Raw genomic sequence first — 21600 nt, forward strand, 5'->3', positions numbered from 1 at the left:
TAAGTCAATCACGTGTTCAGTCTATGTGGGTGGCCTAAAACTCGCTTGTGCCTCTGCGAATCTATCTGGCCGCAAAAATAAAATACAGCTTGAATAAAAACCTTTTCTAGTTCAGTCGCAAAAAGGAGTTTCAACATACTACCCCAATAACAGTGTCATAATACTGTCGGTGAAGCGAGGAGCACAAACTTATCCCAGTCAATATGCATGGAACCCAAGTATTTCTCAAATCAGAAAACAAGTTCTTTGGCCTCACTTTGGCCTCACATTTATATGGCGCCTCACTGGCCGCATATAAAATCAATAAAGCCTGGCGCTTCTCAAACCACGAATAGTATAAAAGTGTTGCCAGGCATACAATCGTGCTCCAACAAGAATTGCCCTTTACATATTTACCATTCCTAAGTACGTTATGCGTTAGATCACACCCGCTTACATTCTGCTTTAGAAAACATCTGCCCCCGATGCACACCATAACTGTGTCATGCAGCAGGTGCGTACAGAACATCACCCATAACTAGCCTTTATGTTGAAACCAATCACCCTCCCCGCGGACGACTGTTGTATTTAGTCATTTCCTAAGCACATCTGCTTCTCCACAGTCACCTAGTGCGCGCATAGAACAATACTGGGTAAACAACCATAAGTAATCAGGCGTGGATTACTGCGATTCCAGGATGAATGCTTTGAATCGGAGTTACTAAAAGCACCACCAGGTATGGCATACAAGCCCGAACCACATCCTCCATGGTACGACCTCCCCGCCGTTTGCAATCTTAATTGATTAAACGCATTCATAAGGAACAAACTCCACAGGAGCACATCATATCAAGAGTACTGCGCACTTCAAGGTTTAAAAACTACCATTTATCTTGCAGGTGCAGTTGTAGAAATAAACTAGGCAACAAGGTACAGGCTCATTGCTCTTTGCAACCGATTGTTTTGCTGTCTACATAGCATGCAAAAATATAACAAGTTAACATTAGCACACTATAATCAACACATACTCTTTAAGAAATATAAAAGCGCTGTACTCGTTTTTCTTTCCATTGAGCGCTGCGTTTTCCTTAACTTAAGCTGAAACCTTTTTGTTATCCTCCACATTTCTGCCCCACAAGTGAGGAATGGTAAAATGCAAGTGTTGTGGATTTTTCTCTTGAAGGATATATGCCAACTCCTATGCATGATCTGAGAGAACCCGCCATATGCGCTGCACTCTATTCTTATTCATCTAGTTATTTCCCACATGATCCGGACTGGAAGCGGACAGAGTGGGTGAGGAAACAGATGCGTGTTATTGTCCCCCTAGTCGAAACCAAGATGAAGAAATTGGCTTGGGCAGGACATGTAATGCAAAAACAAGATAACCGCTGGTTCTTGAGGGTAACGGAGCGAATTCAAGGAGAAAATAAGCGTAGCAGCGGACGGCACAAAGTTAGGTGGGCGGATGAGATTAAGAAGTTTTGCAGGCATAGGGTGGGCGCAGCTGACAAAGCACATTGTTCACTGGAGAGACATGGCAGAGGCCTATGCCCTGCAGTGAGTGTAGGCAGGCGGATTATGATGATGAACACACAAGAAACACTGTACAGTTGTTAATTGCAGAAGTAATCCATGGTACGGCAACGGCCACAAGATATGAAGGAACAAAAATTATGGTGGGCCGCGACCCGTCCTTGGATAGCCGGTAACGGAAGAGCTGACGTTTGTGTGGCATGAGCTCACCAAAGCATAAGGAGGACAGTACATTTTCGGCGCAACGATCGCTTCAGTCAGGCAGAGTAAACTAGGAAGTGGTTGTCCAGATGGGATAGTGAAATCAACAAACTGCAAATGGGGAAGCCGGTCCTTGTCGAACGCACACGCCGGCGGCGGAATCACCGCGGCGAATGACGTGGCTAGTCACATGGTCGAGCCAGCGCAGTGTCGGATCGGCAAAAAATCACTGAAGGTCGAAGCGACGCTGTCAGCGAAACTCGCAGAACATGGTGTTGTTAAGCTTTCGCTTGAAATTAGCTGCCTCATCTCACCTCTGAGTTCGACACCGTAGCAGGGAAACCTGCTCATCTGCGAACTCTTTTTGTATTTATAACCACACAGATGTGGGATAAGCAAAAGAAAAGCGGCTGTGGAGATCGAATTGCTTAACAGTGTTTGCTTATTTCGTAGTAGTGCATGTGTACGGCCGGCATTACGTTGTCGAAAGGTCGGTCGAAGAGTGAACTTTTTCATGACACGCATAAGGCGCCTCCCGTTTTATTCATACCGGCAGCTTGCAACAAGGTAATGCATACAAGGTATTTTATTCCACTAAGCGGTGTTATATGCAAAACTGCTCAGCAAGACTCTCACGATAGGAACCGAGGATACCTTTCAGTACTTATCGCCTGCATCTGCAATTACCACGAACAGCTACAACTGTGTTGCTACACTATTGTCGTGAGAGCAGCTATTCAAACGTCCACACTGGCAACCACCATATGACTGAAAAACGCACATTGTTCAAAGGTCTGAAGTATTGACATCATCAAAGCATTATGCTGCAGCATTAAGCCTTTCGTTTTTCTGCTTTGAGATGTGACTGCTACGAATGGGAAGGCGCAGCACTTTCTCCAGATAAATGTGGCGTTTTATGATTTCGCTTAAAAAGTTGCACTGAGAACCATTCTGTATGCTGCTGAAAACGCCGCTACGTGGTTCCTGCCCGCTTTTATTCCTCGCAAAAACTCAATGGCAAGCCTATATATTGTTACGGTGTGGGATGCCACGGGGTGGCCACGGGCCCGCCCAGAGAAATATAGCAGCAGTACGGAGGAGAGCCGGCGAAGCACGACCGGCGGCGGCCAAGCTTTCTCGTTCTATCTCCCTCGTGCTAGAGCCGCGCGCTCGCCGCTCGCGCTCGCTCTCCGCCTCTTCTTTTATTCCCGTATCGCCTTTCCACCGGGGGGGGGGGGGGGGGGGGGGCAGAGAAGTCAGGCCGTGCTTTGATGCAGGGTTTCCTGGGGCGATGCAATGTGGGCTCGCTGATAGGAAACGGTCACACTCTTCGTTGAATTCGAAGTGTGTGAGCTGGGCGAAGGTGTCTGCAGTCGCCGAAGAAGGTCCCACACCGGTTAGGCTAACTTCAGGGAGTTTTATGCATATTGAGCGGCGATCCGTTTATGGGACTGCATTGCGTGGGGAAGGCATGGAACCAGCAGGCGACGACGGCACTGATGAGGACCCGGTAGCTAAGTCGGAGTCACTGCAGGCGCCGTAGACATATCGCTTCATGTTTGAAACATGCTCTGGGAAAATGTGGTGCACACCGCATGGTCGATGCTCTGGCAGGTCTTCGAAGCGGTATGTCACGGGGCCGAGTCGGGCAACGACACGGTAAGGGCCGCGGTATCGGGGCAAGAGCTTTGCGGCACGGCCAGTCGCACGGATGGTGCGGCGAACGAGGACCAAGTCACCGGGCCGGAAGGGGGGATGTGGTGGTGCTGGCGCGTTGGCCGCTTGCACACGCGCATGAGCCGTGAGGAGGTTGCGCTGGGCGTCGAGGCGGGCGGAATGAAGTCGTTGAGCAGATTCAGTTGGTGACGCAGTAGGACGGGGAAGGCCCAACTGCGCGTCGAGAGGGATGGAGGGCGTTCTGCCATAGACGACTGAGGACGGCGTCACATGCGTTGTTTCTTGCGCTGCAGTGTTGACTGCAAAAGCTGCAGCAGAAACAAAACGATCCCAGTTTGTGTGGGACGGAGCGACGTAGGATGCGAGTATATCCTTGAGGGTACGGTTAACACGCTCCACGAGGCCATTGCACTGCGGATGATTGACGGATGTAGTGGAATGCGCAATGCCAAAGGAGCGGAGGGCTCGCTCGAATTCATGGGACATAAAGCAGCTCCCACGGTCCGTGATGAGGCGCCGGGGAACACCGTGCCAAAGAACGAGATGCTGTTCCACAAACGCGACGGCATGAGCGGACGACGTGTCTGGAACGGGCAGTGCTTCGACCCACTTGGAGAAGTAGTCGATGGCAACCAGAACATACCGGTTGCCAGCACGCGTCTTCGGAAACGGGCCCAAATGATCCAGTCCAACCAGCTCGAAAGGTGAACTTGGTGGCGAAAAAGCCTGCGGGGGTGGCTTGGTTACACCTGTGGACGGTTTTCTGTACTGGCATGTCTGGCAGGACGCCACGTGTTCCTTGACATCTCTGGACATATTAGGCCACCAAAACCGCTCCGACACTCGTGCGTAGGTCTTGCCGCGACCAAGGTGACCAGCCGTGGGAGCGTCGTGTAAGCCGCGCAAGATTTGCGACCGCAGTGTTGCCGGCACAACTGGCAACCAGACGGGTGGTCGACCACGGAGCCGCTTCACATGACACAAGAGGTCGTCCTTCATTCGATAGACCCGGCGTAGTTGGCGGAGGCCTGCGCCGGCGGCGGTGCCAAGGGAGTGGATTATGGCAGCAATGGCGGGATCTTGCGTTTGTGCAGTCCTCAGGTCCGTCAAAGCCGTCACGGAACAAGGGTGGCGAGAAAGGAAATCGGCATCTTGATGGGCAGAGCCGCGCCGATGCACTATTGTGAAATTGTACTCTTGAAGTTGCAGGGACCAGCGTGCAACCTTGGCATTCAAATGTTTGGCGGACTGCAGCCAAGTGAGAGCGCTATTGTCCGTGACTATGGTGAAGTGACGGCCGTACAGGTAGGGACGGAACTTCTCGACGGCCCAGACAACGGCGAGGCACTCGAGTTCTGAAGAGTGGCGGCGGCGCTCAACGTCGGAAAGCTGGCGGCTGGCATAAGCTAGGACTTTGTGGCCACCAGACTCGTCTTCTTGCAGGAGGACAGCGCCGAGCCCATCTTGGCTGGCATCCGTGTGGAGGACGATGGGGGCCGATTCGTCGTAATGGACCAATGTAGGAGGCTCGAGGAGGGCGTGCTTGACGTCAAGAAACGCGAGCTGTTGGGCCTGCGTCCAACTCCACGGTGCATTCTTCTTCAGCAGGGCGGTCAATGGAGCGCTGCGCTTGGCAAAGTCCGGAATGAAACGACGGAAATACGAAGCAAATCCAAGGAAACTTTTGAGCTCCTTGGCGGTGGTGGGAGCTTCGTAAGCTGTAAGCGCTTTTAGCTTTTCAGGGTCGGGACGGATGCCATGCCGGCTCACAACGTGACCCAAGTACGTCACCTCCGCGAAACCGAAGAAACATTTTTTTTGGTTTTAAGCGAAGCCCAGCAGAGGTAAGGGCTTCGAGGACGAGTTTGAGGCGTCTCTGGTGTTCTTCAAATGTAGCCGCGTAGACAATTACGTCATCCAGGTAGACCAACGCCATAGTCCACTTCAAATGGCCTAAGACTCGGTCCATGAGACGCTGGAAGGTGGCTGGAGCGTTCGAGAGACCGAAGGGCATACGGTTGAACTGGTAAAGGCCGTCGGGAGTCACGAAAGCCCTCTTTTCCGCATCATCGGGGTGAACAGGCACCTGCCAGTAGCCCGAGAGCAGATCTAGTGTGGAAAAATAACGGGCCCCCTTCAGGCGGTCAAGCGCATCGTCGAGGCGAGGCAGCGGGTACACGTCGCAATTAGTAATAGCATTTAGCTTCCGATAGTCAACGCAGAAGCGGAGTGTTCCATCCTTCTTGCGCACAAGGACGACAGGGGAGGACCAAGGGCTACAAGAAGGGGCAATGATTCCCTGGTCAAGCATGTCGCACAGGTGCTGCTGGATGACTCTCCGTTCGGCTGGCGCTACACGGCGAGGTTGGTGATGAACGGGCCCGCGGTTTTCGGTGTTGATCCGGTGTTGAGCCCAGGAAGTGCACCCGAGTTCACCGGCGCTGAGAGCAAGGCAACTGCGATGCTCGAGCAGCAAGGTCTTCAGAAAGGCGAGCTCCGCGCAGGTCAGGCTGGGTCCAAAGTTAAATTCTTCCCATGATAGGATCGCCGGCGCTGTAGGGTGGCGAGGCGGGGCTTCAGGTTGCAGAGACGCCACTGGTGACCCGGGGTCCAAAACTGAGGCTGTACCCAATTGCGTGCCGGGAGTCAGCGCGAGAGGTACGCTGCTGATGTTGAGTATAAATACGTGGGCCTCTCCTTTGAGCACAGGCAGAAGGCTTCGAGGGGAGGTCATCTGACGGGCTGGAGCTGAACACCGGATGGGTTCGAACAGCACGTCTGCTGTGACCGGACTGTCAAGCTTGGCATACACCCACGTTGCCGCACCCGGTGGCAGGGTCACGGCGGACGCCACAGTCACGGTAGTGACGTCGAACGGCTTGACTCGACACGGCCACTTCGTCGCGAGGTCACGCAGAGATGCTGAGGCACGCTTGGTCGCCGACACCAGGGACTGCCACAGGGCGACACCGAGGCCGGAAACCCGGCTAAGCCAGCCCGGCCCACAGAGAGTTTGGCTCGCCCGTGGTTTGGTTCTAGTAAAATTAAGGACGACGCCGGCTTGCTGGCACCACCCGCACCCGAGGACCACTGGCCAAATAGGGCTGTCTGCGACAACAAACTCGGTGGAGATGGTATTTCCGAGTGCTGTCAGGTTGACGACGACACGTCCGACTTGCTCCACAGGGGTGCCGTTAAAAGCTAAGAGCCGGGTTTTGGCGGCTGGCAGAAGCAGGTGGGGCGCGTTAGCAACAAACGATTTGTGCAGTACATTGACAGCCGCTCCAGTGTCAACCAAGGCCTTTACGTGCCGGTCAAGCAGGGCGACGTCGACGAGCACGTAAGGAGCATCAGTGGTAATCGGAGCCGACGAAAGGAGTGTGGGGACGGACTTTATTCGGCGGAACGGTGCCCCCGGAGTTCCGCCAAATCGTTTCCCGACGTTGGAGGGCCGGCACAGTCCCTCGCGTAGTGTCCCCGCAGGCCGCAGCGGAAGCAGGTCATGCGGACGTCGTTACGCAGGCGTCGGATAGAGGCCGCAGTTGGGGCTGCGGACCGAGGAGCCTGCACCCGGACGCTGCGCTCGGCAGACGGTGGCGACCCCCGCGTGGCCAGCAAAGTCAATTCCGCCTCGATGGCGAGCGCCATGGCGGCGCGGACGGAATCAGGACGGCCAGAGCGGACCAAGCGCTGCACCTCGGGGAGTCGGATGGCGTCGACAAACGCCTCGGTGCCGACCAGGGCCACGGCGTTCTGAGGCGCTCCCGGCAGCGACTGCAGAGCCAGGCGCTCAATGGCGGCGGCGAGGTCCTGGTACGTCTCCCCGGGCTCTTGACGGCGGGCTCGCAGGCGGTGGTACTGCACACGGGGTTGACCTGAGGCGCCATAGTGGTCGGCGAGGAGGCCCGCCAGAACAGTGTAAGAGCCCAGCTGGTCGGGCGGCACGTTCTGCAGCAGCTCGGTGGCGCGGCCCCTCAGTTTTGCAACGAGCATCCATGCCTTCATTTGCTCGTCCCAGCCTCTCGCCGCCGCAATACCGTCCAGCTGGATGCGGTAAGCATCCCACGAGATGGTGCCGTCAAATGTGGGCAATTCCACAACGTCCAACGAACACTGCGGCGAGGACGCACCCGCGCCGAGCACGCCATTGGCGGCCACGACCGCAGGCCCAGCGACGGCAGAGCCGTAAACAGCGGCGGCGGGAACGCCCAAAGGCACCTGACCTGTGCTCGGCTCGGCTGGCACCAGGCGACGGAGTTCGCGCCGGAGAGCTTCCATCTCCACAGCCTGGGCAGTCAGACGGGCCTCCCATGCGTCCATCCGTTGGGTGACTGTATCCAGGAGGCGCTCAACACCGGCGTCCGGCTGCTGCGAAGAGCCGAGCCCCTCCGAGCGCCTAGGTCTAGCGGCGCCGGCCGCCGCGTCGTCGGCGCTACCGGCTGGTGGTGGACTCCTGTCGTCTGGCACGTCGGGTGCTTGATTCTGGGAGCGGGTGAGCGGCATGATCCCACCGCTGCCACCAAAATGTTACGGTGTGGGATGCCACGGGGTGGCCACGGGCCCGCCCAGAGAAATATAGCAGCAGTACGGAGGAGAGCCGGCGAAGCACGACCGGCGGCGGCCAAGCTTTCTCGTTCTATCTCCCTCATGCTAGAGCCGCGCGCTCGCCGCTCGCGCTCGCTCTCCGCATCTTCTTTTATTCCCGTATCAATATTACTTACGAAAACTATCGTTCGTAAGAGCGTAATATCGTTCATAAGATACAAGGTAATATCTGCTATGGATAAAGAAAGCAAACTTTTCTGATACATACGACTGATTTTCATTTTTCCACACTTTTTTATCGCTGGGTGAACAACTTTTCAGTGTATTGGTGGTAATGTGTAATTTTGCCTTTCAGGTGTTTCCTTCGAAGGAATCGGAGATGCCCTTCATAAAAAATATGCGGACTACATTTACTGGGTGTGGTTTTTTGCAACGATTAAGTCCTACAAAAAGAATTATTTTGAAAGGTATCCATTACTAACATATACACACCTCGACCTCCGTGCCTTTGGTATCACTCATATTACTTTGGAAGGGGTGCTTCAAACTAACCATATGCAGGTGAGTGCTCCTGCTCACCCTTTTATAAACGTGTGGAAAGCTGCTAAATTTTGGTTAAACTTTCTCTTTACTTGCTTGTTGGCTGTTGTCTTTCACAAATGGACGAGTTTGTCCCTAACTAGTTGCAGTGCTGTGTAAGTGGATGGCTGTGCGTGCCACAGAGAGTATGTGCTTCCTTAGCCAAGGTGACGGGGGCACTAGCATAATTAGAGCCCATGAAGGAAGCTAGATGAACCACGGTGCTGGTAAGAATTAAAGGGAAGGCGGGTTACTGGATGGCTCTGTGTCGCTGTTCAATGAATTGCTCTATATCTGCATATATGTGCGAGCAGTTGGCGCACTGGAGTGAGAGTTGAGTACATTGTCAAATGTTGATTGGTGCGTGAAGGAGACTAAACAGTATTTGGAGATGGATGCGAGCATCGCGCATCACTGCAAATGGTTATGGCAGAAATAGATTAACTAAACGCCACTTTCGGTACGTCTAGCTTTCGGGAAGAAAGTGAGTTTAATTTTCCTTCGTGTCCGTCATCGATGAGCTCATCGATAATATCATTGGTGTCCGGTGTATCGCCGGGCAGAAAAGCAAGTAAGCCATTTCATTGCCTGGAATGCACGAGTGAATAGGGATCCACCGCATCGCGAGTGGTCGCGGCCTTAAAGCTGCGAGTGCTGCACCCATTTTCCAACCTAGTTGTGGGGACTAGAGGGGCACTAAATGCATACGAGCCTGTGTTGAACAAGTATCTGGGCATGGGGAGAAGTGTGGCGAAGTAAGTAAATGTCTCGCAAGTTGTGTGGGCTTCTAGGATGAGAGTGGCAGGTGGAGAGAGGTAAAAACCAGTTGATTGAGGCCTAACTGCAGGGAGGGACCGATAGAGGAATTTGCTCGATGTGTAGCCAGCGGCTTCAGTGTGGCGCGCCTTTCTGTAGGCTACGGCAGCAATTTGCCAATAGGGATGATGGCCTTATGCATAGGATTGGCGGCGGCCTGGGTGTCTGTGCGTGTGCGAACACGTTCACGTTTCCGCGGAGCGGGTGCGATATGGAGGTTACGAGGTATGTGGCAGACTGTGGTGGGTCTGGGAGAAAACAGGTGTACTGGGTATGTGCACAGCGGAATCTTTTATTAATGTGACTGTACTGGAAAATTTTCATACTCTACTGTCTGCCGCTAAATAAACTGACCCAGTTCTCGAAGAATTACACAACGAAATGCTGACCCAAATATTTGAAAGCGTGGTAGAACCACTTTTAGAAATTTTTACCAAAATATGAGTGCCACAGAGAGTACGGAACAGTTAATATTAATAATTGCTGTTTGGGGAAAGGAAATGCCGCAGTATCTGTCTCAGATATCGTTAGACACCTGAACCGCGCCGTAAGGGAAGGGATAAAGGAGGGTGTGAAAGAAGAAAGGAAGAGGCGCCGTAGTGGAGGGCTCGCAAATAATTTCGACCACCTGCGGATCTTTAACGTGCACTGACATCGCACAGCACACGGGCGCTTTAGCGTTTTGCCTCCATAAAAACGCAGTAGCCGCGGTCGGGTTCGAACCCGGGAACTCCGGATCAGTAGCCGAGCGGAGATGGATCACTAAGCCAACGCCTATTTCTGTTCCAAGAAGAAAAACTATGCAAACTGAAGGAAATGTAAGAACTAAGTAAAAGATAGAAAACTGCTTGGCCAGGTGTCGTTGATATGAGGAAAGCACACCGCATTTAGTTAGTCCTAGGAGCTTGATAATTGCCAAATTGTCTGAAAAACAAGGGCTAGATATCGCTTATACAGCCATGTGCGGGCAAGAGTAGGCGTAACAAAAGCGAACCGGTACCATTTGAACGAGCTATTTGTGTAAGAGCATCAAGCGACGACATGTATTTCTCCGAAGCGGGTGAGCTGGGCGCCGCCATTTTCTCTACGCAGCACGTAGCGTCCCCACGTCGCGTACGCTACGATGTGCGTTATAGCGGGCGGGCGTCCGCAACGTGCGGCTAGATACTTTGCGTTCTGAGCATATTTGTTACCCCCAGTTGATTTGCATGTGCAAGCTCCCTGCGTACGTCCAACTAACTATCAGTGTCTATTGAGGGGCTGTAACTGTTGTCAGTCAGCCAGAGCCGCCGTTTAAGCTTCTGAGAAGCGCGTCCGCTCGACTCCCGGGAGAACACCACCACCCTGCCACGGACCAGCGAGGCAGCGAGCGCCAGTCTGCGGATCGGACCGTCGTGCTCCTCAGGTCGTCGAAATTTCGCAGTGCCCGGTGAACAAATTGTGTTTTGTTTGTTTGTCTCTCTGTGTGTTAGTACACTTTAGGTGCAAAGATTCTGCTGAGTTGCAATCTCTCTCGATTGTTACTTTGCACGAATTGCATTGTATTTGTAAATCACTTTGTAGGTTCTCGTTCGAGTGATTTGAAATCCTCTAGCTGTATCGTATCTTTGCAGTATAAACTGTTTTATTTGTGAAACTTTGGCTCCGACCCATTCTCTGGCTTACGACTGGCGAACGCTGGGCACCAAACGACCAACCCCTTGTCACTTAGTAGTTCTCGTCAACTGCTGAGCTTGCCACGCTGAGTAGAGGGCATCTCCTTTGTGACCGAGACAGCTACCCCCACACGCTCTAAGGGTGTCTGGGAGCGCACGCAAAAGTGCGCGAAGTGGGAACATATTCTGGCGTCCACGACATGATGTTTGGTGCTCTGTAAGCACAGAGAACGGAGAAAGAGTCGAAAGGAGTTTACGAAGAGGTCCTGAACGAAGGTTTTGCAGCAGAGCCATATTGTAAGGAGCCGCGCTGAAGGGGTTATTGAGGTTCACCGTGTAGAGGTAGTCTTTGCCTTGAGCAGTTCAGTATCCGAAAATGTACTTGAAGGAACTAGTTGAGGTTGGCATCCAGATGGGGATGTCCGGGGCTGAACTACGGAAATGTGTGAACCAGGAGAGAGAGAAGGCTGAAAAAGAAAGACAGAAGGCTCGAGAAGAAGCTAGGAAGGAAAGAAAGAATTCGAACGCGAAACACAACTCCATGTCATGAAGCTTGAGCTCCAACGTGCTGCGAACCTCTCAGCGGAAGTCCATAGCGCTAGAGAAGAAGGCAGAGGCCTGCGAAGCGATGCCAGCAGATTACTTCCCAGGTTTGATGAAAAAAGGGACGATCTCTACACGTTCTTCAGGCTATTAGAAGGGATCGCGGGAAGTCAGAATTGGTCAGACGGTCAATGTGTTACCGTTCTTAGCACATGTCTCAGCGGGGAACCTCTAAGCGTATTCGGGCGATTGTCTCCGAAAGATGCAGCAAGCTACAGCAAGGTAAAGGCCGCCTTGCTTAAGCGATTCCGACTCACCACCGAGGGATTTCGAAAAAAATTTAGAACAGGGAAGCCCACAGATGGCGAAACGGCAACCCAGTATGCGGCAAGATTAAGTCACTACTTTGATCGGTGGGCGGAATTTTCGTAGATTGCACAGAAATACAGTGCACTTTGCGAGATACTCAATAAGCAACAATTCCTGAGTAGCTGCCACCCGAGCTTGTCGCTGTACCTGAAGAAGAGAAGAGCCAAGACTCTCTCCGAAATGCTAGATCTTGCAGACCAATTTCTGGAAGCTCAAGGAGGAACGAATCTCAACCAAATTAAGAATACGAATTCGGGAAATGGCGGAAGTTCGGAAGGCCGAGTCGCTCGAGCCGGCATAAAGCTTTGCGCAAAAATGCTTTCTCTGCAGCAAGTCAGGCCACTACGCATCTAATTGCCGCAACAGCTCTACGAACACTAGCCCAACAGCTTGCTTTATGTGCGGCCAGGAGGGGCACAGAGCCGCGGTTTGTCCGAACCCAAGCAAGCCCATTCCCCAGGTATCGTGCATACGACCCTCCTCAGGTCACCACCTGGAGGAAGGAGGTGAAAATGAGCTTGCAGAACTGAAGAAAGGCAAGAAGGTACCAGTCGTGAACGCCGTAGTGAACGAGCTACCGGAAGACGAAATGAACAGAATGCCCGCCCTGAAAGGCAAGGTAGGAGAAAAAACAGTTGCAGTGTTGCCAGACACGGGAAACCGCGCTGTAATCATAAAACGAAGATTGGTGAGAGATAAATTACTGGAACGGAGAGTCTTGTGCGACTAGTGTACGGCTCGTTTCAGTGCTTGCCGGAAGCTGTGGTACATGTGCGGCCTCCGTACTACAGCGGGAAACTGAACTATGCATGGAGCGCCCCATATACGACCTTTTATTGGGAAACATAAAGGGGGCAAAATTTCCAAAGGGCCCAAAATGTAGCCACAAGACAAAAAAGTCCGAATCCTGCTCTTCGGAACGGCGCAGTGATCACCAAGCGAAAAGGAACTGGCGAAGGAAGCGCGAGCGGGCTAACTCAATAAAAAGGAGCAGCGAAGCAGATAGCTAAGAACAATGAACGGAAGAGTTCCGCGGTTGAACGCACCGCGAAAGAGAAAACGTTTTCGCAGGAAAGGACGGGCACTGCAGTAGAAAGGCGTGCGGAACCGAAAGAAAGTCCATGGAATGGTCACAAGGAAGCAACGGAACGCGAAAGGACAGCACAAGAGGACAGGGTGTCCGGATTTTCTGCTCAGCTTAGCTTAGCGCGGGTTGTGGACGTGTTCATTGTGCTTTTGTGCACATTGCTTCAGCTGCATTTCGACCGCACAGGAAAATTCTGGAATGTGATCAAGAGGATATTCATGCAGGTCAATATTGTGAGCCTGTGTGCTTTGAGGCAGGTGCCCTGGAATCCATCGATAGCCTTATTTGTGTGTGCACTCCTAAGCGCACAATTCTTTTCCGAGTCTGAAAATATATCTGGAAGGTTCAGGTGGGGCGAAACAGAAGTCCATGTTGACCGAGAAAAAGACCCGCGAGTCGAAGAGACTCTTGTTGTGACAAAAGGCAACTGTGAAGGTCCTCACGCGCTCATTACGGAAGCGCAAGTAGGAAATGTATGTGGAAGTACCGGCTAAAGTATGCATTGTACTCGTGCGCTCCCTGTGTAATGTTATGCTAATGTGTTACGAGTTGCGGCATGTATTGAAGAGAATCTTGGCAGTTGTCAAGTGTGATGTGCGGGCAGACATTATTGTATTGATGTGTGTATTTTGGCATTCGCCATTGACTTTGTGAGCGCAAGCATGTGTGCGCGAATTTTGTGTTTTATGAATATTGTTGCACAATATTTTTAAAGGAAGGGGCAGTGACACAAAATTCGGCGCATATTCGAAAAAAACTGCGCTGCGTGTAAGCAATAGTGCCCGCGCATGGTAAAACAAAACAACAAAAAAGAGCAGGGAAGGAACCCCGGAGAGCGCGTAACTTTGCGTATGCTGCTGCCCTTTCCACTCAGCTGGCCGGCGTGGCGCCTAGGGAGGCATGGCCGCGCGCGGCGTCGCATGCTCTAGAATGTCCGAGTAGTTTCCACTCGTCGTCGATGGAGAGAACGTTACCTTGATCGCACTATATTGATACCCTCTCCCCTTCGCTCTCGCAAGGGCGTCTTCGCATCGCAAGAAGGACCCAGAATCTTCTTGAAGGCGGTTTCCGCGCTCGACCAATGGGGTCACGCGCCCGGCGCGAGCAGAAGGAGCCTCTGCAGTTGACATTGCGTGTATGTGCGCGCCTGTCTTCGCGAGAATAACAAACAGACGCGGACCACGTCTATGAATGAGTGGCTGTAACCGCTGTCAGCCAGTCCGAGCCGCCGTTTTAGCTTTCGAGAAGCGCGCCCGCTTGACTCCGGGGAGAACACCACCGCCCAGCCACGGACCAGCGAGGCAGCGTGCGCCAATCTGCGGATCGGCCCCGTCGTGCTCCTTACGTCGTCGTACTGTCGCAGTGCCCGGTGAATAAATTTTTTTTTCTCTGTGTTAGTGCACTTTAGGTGCAAATATTCTGTTGAGTTGCAATATCTCTCGATTGTTACTTTGCACGAATTGCATTGTATTTGTAAATCACTTTGTATGTGGTCGTATGAGTGATTGCGAAATCCCCTGTATCGTCTCTTCGCTGTATAAGTTTTGTTTTTGAGCCCCCGCGGTGGCTCAGTGGTTATGGCACTCGGCTCCTGGCCTGAAAGACGCGGGTTCTATCAAGGCCGCACCGGTCGAATTCCGATGGAGGCGAAATTCTAGAGTCCCATGTGCTGTGCGATGCCAGTGCACGTTAAAGAACTCCAGGTGGTCAAAATTTCCGAAGCCCTCCACTACGGCGTCCCTGATAGCCTGAGACGCTTTGGGAAGTTAAACCCCCATAAACCAAACCTAAACCTTGTTTTGTTTTGTGAAACTTTGGTTCCGACCTATTCTCTGGCTTGCGACCGGCGAACGCTGGGCACCAAATGACCAACCCACTGGTCAGTTGGTAGTTATGGTCTCCGGCTGAGATTGCCACGCTGAGTCGAGGGCATCTCCTTTGTGACCGAGACCGCTAACCTCACACGCTCTAAGGGTGTCTGGGAGCGCACTCATAATTGCGAAAAGCGGTGACAGGATTTGCGTCTGTCATACTGAATTCGACAGAAGATATCGCGCCCACTGAAATCAAGCTCATGCTAATAATAGTTGAGCGGCGTGGGGCCATGACTGAAGAATAACAAAACAACTATATTCGAAATTCATTCGACGAAATAAATTCCGCTTTCTAGGAGACAGCAGGGCTTACACAGACGGTTGCACTCACCTATAATAAGCAAAACGCCGCTTCTGAGGGTACAAGGTGCTGGCAGCCCAAACCACACAATCTTGCTGCGTACTCGAATTGACCGTACAGCGGGAAGTGGTACTTCTGAGCACGTACACTCGTTGATGCTTCTCAGTCCCTTCCGTAGTACACGCGTCGCATCAGCCTTTGCAAAGCATCAGGACGTTAGACCATTGTTACGACTGTGGTTCATAACGGTATATTGCATTATTCTACACTTGTCTCACAATGAAGCAGTGGTGTCTATGAAGAAGCTGGACAGAGGGATGTTGCCAACTTGTGAGGTGTTTCAAGGCTTTCACAACATGTAGCAAATACAAGGATTTCACCGCCATTTTCATGCTTAGAAGCATGGTGGCGTAAAAAGAAACAAATTGAACGCAGGTAGACAAATTGACATTTTCACCGACATGTCTGCCAGAAAAAAGGAACGAATTTAGTTGATCATGGAGTACATAAATCTTGTGGACAGCCGTCTTTTTTTCGTGCGAAAAGGTATTACACATGGGGCTGGCACAGTGCTGCTTCGAGGAGGCACCCAGGGAGAGACAGTGAGCTCAAAAATCTCCAAAGAGGTTCATGTTTTTTGGATTCACATGAATGCCTGCTGTTGTTTCCGACGAGAAGTGAAGGACTCTCGAGACAGGAGCGAAAATGAACACAACTGGCTCCCCATAAAATCCTTCCATAGCCAAAAAACTTGATTTATTTAGTGCGGGACACAAAATTATGATTTTCCTTCCTGTCATCTTCACTTTCCGTTCTGCACACCTATCTGAAATAAACGCTCCATATTGAATGATTTGTCGCTGTTTGCACCTTCAGTACTCGCCAGTATTTATGCTTGTAATTGTGTTAGAACAAAGAGGTCACGAGCGATTTTGCTGTTAGACAGCAAGCCCGTTTATGTGCTAACCGCGTTTAGAATTACACCGGACTACCCAAATTGAAGTTTCCTTGTTTACTGCTGGTACCTCGAAAAAGAATTTTTGAACTGTAGTAATTATTCTTCTTTCTGTTGTATTGTGTAGCCGCTCGCAACAAATATATTGTACATTTGTTATCTAAAATGAATGTTTTGATAACGCAGGAAACAATACCTGCAGTTTTGTATTTTACATCCGTACATCAATGGGCAAAACAGCACAATTTAAGAATATCATGTGGACACCTGCGTGAAAAGTGGTGACCTATTTAGATGCTTAGCCCACAAGTTGTTTTGCTATGTTGTTTGTTATACGGTCTACAATTTGTCCCAATATGTATACGCCATATTGTAGACCGGACAAGTAATAAGAATTTTTGATTTCTTTATAATAATATTGTTTTTTTAGTTACGATAAAAAGCGGTATGACACGGTGTGACACGTAAAAAGAATCCTTTTAGTTTTACATACCGCTTAGCCAATGAGCCCCTCTTAGTTGTCAACGCTTTTAAATACTTAGGAATTCAGATAGCCTCAGACCTTCGATGGAACGAGCACATATCGTATATAGAAAAAAAAGCTCTAAGACAACTGCACTACTTGAGAAGAACGCTGGCACAATCCACACAAGAAATAAAGCTTTTAGCTTACAAAACATTTGTTCGGCCAATGCTGGAATATGCTGCGGCAGTGTGGGATCCCTGGACCGAAAGTAACAAACTTAAAATAGAAAATGTCCAACGCAAAGCTGCTAGATTTATCTTTAATTGTTACAGTTGGAATATTTCCCCAACAGCCCTACTGCAAACCGCAGGACTTGAACACCTGGCCATGCGTCGTCATCGAGAAAAATTAAAGTTATTCTACTTGTATTATCACAATAAACTAACAATAGAGGAAGGAATTTTAGTTGAGCACACATCTCGACACCCTACACGCTCTTACCATACTAAGAAAGTTGCCGCGTTTTCATGCAAAACTAATGTATTTAAGTATTCGTTCTTTCCCCATACTATCATTAAGTGGAATGGTTTACCTGCTGATGTTGTCAATTGCGAATCGGTGGATTTATTTTTACAAGCTCTGAAGGATGTATAGGGCTCTTATGTATCCTTGTTTTGGGCCAAGTCCGATGCCTTCGTTTGCTGCCAGGATCGATGTCATTATATGTTCTATGCCTTTGTAATCGATTTTATGTTGTATGTGCTGGTTCTTGCTCTGTTCGCTATCTGCTTCTTTTGCAATGTACTTGTTATTTTTATCAATATGTTTGTACCCCACTCCTGCCTAAGGCCTGTAACTCAGGCCGGCAGTATTTGCTAAATAAATAAAAAATAAAATAAATAAAAAGTGTTATGTCAGACTAATTTTCCCCCCACCGAGTCTGAGTATCTCTTAAAGCATGGTGAACAAGAGTACGAAACTCCTTCCGACGGGGTGTTCGTGGTTTGCACACGAAAACTGTGGAAATGCCTCAACGTTGACATTTTTCCTTTGTTCTATGTGATTAGTTTAACAACTTTGCGAATTTTTTTTTACTCTCTATAAGATAATCTAGCATATTGATGCCTATTTGTGTCCCTGCAAATCAAGAAACTTGTTAAGCTATTCATTCTCTAAATAATTGCCATCAATTAGCCCAGATTTCTCTTTTCAGTATAATTGCGACATAACCTCCGGATATGATTTTTTTTTCCTGACGCTTGCGTTGATTCTGATTATCGTTTTGCTACTCTTGGTTCCCTTGATTGGCTTCCTCCTGAATGCTATTGACTTGTTGTCAGTGCATCATCCAATATTACTGATTGTCTCCACACTCTTAAGTCACTACGTGTTTGTTATTGTAGCACACTTGTATTTGCTAAAGACTGCTCATAGTTTTTTTCTTAGGGCATTTAAGTGTGGCAAAAGCAGGTCGTGACTAATGTTTGAAACTTGCTTTCAGCTTTTTCTTGATACCTTGGGTGGCATTTCTGCAGACAAAATGGTATTGGTAATTGATTATTACATTACATTGATTGACATGCCCGAAATATTGGATACGAAGAAATTCGATGGGTAAGTTTGAGAATGAATAAATTTTTGCACGTTTTTGCAGGCTGACATTTCGCTTTCAGGACGCGAGACAAGCAACTAAGCTAAGGCAAGACTAACAAACATGACCAACTGGGAATTTTCACTTGTTGCCGTAACTGATTGTTAAATGCAAACTTCCTCAGTTTCGCAAGGTGCAGCGATTTCCTTCTTTCCCATAAATAACCTTTTTCCGGCCTCATTTCAATGAAGAAGTACTCGCTCGATCGCTCGCTCGCTCGCTCAATCACTCACTCACTCACTCACTCACTCACTCACTCACTCACTCACTCACTCACTCACTCACTCACTCACTCACTCACTCACTCACTCACTCACTCACTCACTCACTCACTCACTCACTCACTCACTCACTCACTCACTCACTCACTCACTCACTCACTCACTCACTCACTCACTCAATCAATCAAAATATGATTAAGAGCGAAGTGTACTGCGCTCTCATAGCGCTTAAACAATCGCGTTACACAATCTTAACAAATCTGGGAGTTTTTCTAATTAGTCCGCAAACTAGGAGGCAGGTACACCCAATGCGTAATGTTAAGACGCTCAGGGAAAATCAGCGAGGACAGTGCGTTGTGTGGTACAGCCGTTTCGACGGGCCAAACACTCAAATGAGAGCAGTGTGCGCATAGTGGTTCGCGCAGTAGAATAAAACACCAAAAGAGCTTGACGAGAAGACCGCTGAATATCTGAAACTGAATCTATAGGTCAGAAAATTCGATGTGTGGAGCCTGTGGTGCGTGTCATCTTCTCTAGGCAAGACAGCTTCAATGTCCCAAATGCTGTGGTGTTATGCAGGCGTTACGAAATGTTGATGCTGGGAAATAATTCAGGCTGCCCATCAGTACCGAGCACATTGTCCAGTAGAAAGGAAGAGAGAAACACATTGGGTACAGCACCATGGAATGATTGATATCGAAGCCATAGGACTAAATATTCAGCATTGTGACCCGACCCTGGGAGGCAACGAGGCTTCATTTTCTTGCTTTCCGTGGGTTACGTTACGATATGCGCAATAGGCGTTACGATGTATTGAAGGAGGGGGAAAATTGGCATGTCCATTAAGATGGAACACTTTGCGCAGGGAAATGGTAACCATATAAACATCTACGAGGAGACCTTGCAGGGCCGGAGACCAAAGCCACTGGATTGAGAAACTCGGCACGTATACACTACAGATGGAGTCATGTTTCTGAAGTCAGGCAACGTAGTGCTCACAGTGCGTGGTAAGCAAGTTGAAACATGAACGCTTCGGTTGAAAGAAAACGCGAAGAATGCACGAAAGCTTTGCAGAAGCAGTGCCGAAATCACTAGACTAAATAAAGACTCTTTCATTCACTAAAGAAATGCATGACCAGCTCTGTAATTAAACCGGCTATTAATAATAATGCACTCACGCAAACAAGCTCTTTTAAATACTTGGGTGTTTGGATCTGACAATACTTTATACTAGAAAAACCATACTAATGCAGTGTGTTCGAAGCTAGCTTCCGGTTGCTATATTCTCCTACAAGCACGTGATTGCTTTCACACCAGCACGTTGCGAATCCAGCACTTTGCATTTAATAATAGTCACCTGTTAGACTGTAATGAATCCTGGGGCTGGACTTACACCTCATATCTGGACTCCATTCGATATTTACAAAAGCGAGCGAACAGATTAACGAACTTCGCAAAATATAATGGGCCTAGTAAGCCATTCTTTGGTCAAATGAAGTTGTTGCCATATGGTCATTTGCGCGAAGTACAAGCAGCACGCTGTGTACATGGCACCACTCGATACAACCATCCATTTACCCTGTCCGTAATGTGTAGCCCTCTACGACCCACAAGAAACTTCACGTCTGGTAATTTCAGTATTCCCCCTGCAAAAAATGTCTTTGGCGAGCGGCTCATTCAGTACGTTGGAGCCGAGGTTTGGAACAAAGTACCAGTTTATTTAAGGCTTGAACAGCGTTTTATCAGAGTTTAAAACTTATTATCTTAAAAAAAAAATGCGGAAATCTCTGTTATGCCAGAGCAATGAGTATTGTTCTATCTGAAACACTCTACTCATGTTCTCCAGTTTCCTGCCGCGCGAGTATCTTGTTTCATGTAAAACATCCCGCCCTTCCGTAACCATGTCGCTACCTGTTTTCATGTTTGATATTTTTGTTATTGGTTTGAGTTCAAATGATGTTAAATTCGCAGGCCTATATAATTCCAATTGTGAAGACTGCCTTATGCTATGCACTTTTATCTTTGGACCCAACACTAGCCTGTGGCTAGAGTCCAAGCACTGTTTTGTAAATTGTTTTTGTTCATGAAGAGAATAGAAATTTATTGATCGATGTATTGATTGATTGATTGACTGACTCCTTTCGTTACAGTCACGCTGTGTGTGATCGTCTAATGGCCACACATTATTGTTGACTCGCTACTGTAAAATGAAAACTTCCTTGTAATCCTTGAGCTCTATCTGCGAAGTTTATGAAGGGCCTCCTTCGGGAAAAATCAGTACGGCCACTTCAGCTAGCCCTGCGCGAGACGGGGGGAGTAGAAGGAAACCTGTCAGCGGCGTTTCAGGCCTTTTTTATAGCGGTAGTGTGCCTGCTAGCATAAAGTAGCATCTGCAAATATAGATACACTCAGACCTCTTGAAAGAAGTCCAGTAATGTCCAATAGTGCGGCCCAAAAACTAGTCTTCTACATCCGGTGGACGGCCTGGGGCCGGTCCGCACAAGAGCAGGTGTTTCTGCCGGATGGCACGCAAAACGGTGCAGGTCCAAAGGAAGTATTTAATGCGCACCTCGCAGACAGGAGCGGGACTGAAGGCGAAAAAGTCACAGGAAAAGAGATGGTACTGTGCGGCCACGACCAGGTTAGCACTTGGGTGAGGGTGACACGGAGCCGTAACCTTCGAGGCAATACGTCTTCCGAGCGCGAAAGGCCACCTTGGAGGTCGGCTCCCCACAGTGAGTGAAGTGCTCTCGCGGCGCGTCGGAGGTTTTCTCTTTCTTGCAGAGGTGTTGTCTCCGGAGAAGTTGCCGCCGCTTGAAGGGGACGTTGGGGAGATGATTCTTGACTTGCTCCATCCATCAAGAATTGTGTGGTGTGGGCTTCTCGATGAATCCATCTTACCCATACCGTGAGTGAGAATTGATAATTTTGTAGCGAAAACTACACTAGGCTAATAGAAGCGAGTTTCGCCGTGTCTGTCCAAGGCCACAGTTGCGCACGCGCCGTAACCGTGGCAACCAGGTGCGCCGTTGCACAGGCCTTCCGCCGCTGCGCCGCCTCAGTCACCACCACTGCGCCGACTCGTGACGTCATGTGCCTCTTAATGCAGCTTGACTGAACATGCGCAAACGTTCGCCGCTGTGCG

At 49.7% G+C, this 21600-nt stretch overlaps 1 protein-coding gene across 1 annotated transcript in view; it reads left to right on the forward strand.

Annotated features, from left to right (window-relative positions):
• The window catches only part of LOC144107084 (uncharacterized), a 331526-nt gene that overhangs the window by 64174 nt on the left and 245752 nt on the right, over positions 1 to 21600 (forward strand). Inside the window, exons 7-8 of the mRNA XM_077640067.1 lie at positions 8294 to 8499; positions 18085 to 18197. Of these exons, the coding sequence (XP_077496193.1) occupies positions 8294 to 8499; positions 18085 to 18197 (319 nt within the window). The remainder of the gene's footprint in view (positions 1 to 8293; positions 8500 to 18084; positions 18198 to 21600) is intronic.

The sequence above is a fragment of the Amblyomma americanum genome, chromosome 10 (assembly GCF_052857255.1).
Source record: "Amblyomma americanum isolate KBUSLIRL-KWMA chromosome 10, ASM5285725v1, whole genome shotgun sequence".
NCBI lineage: Eukaryota > Metazoa > Arthropoda > Arachnida > Ixodida > Ixodidae > Amblyomma > Amblyomma americanum.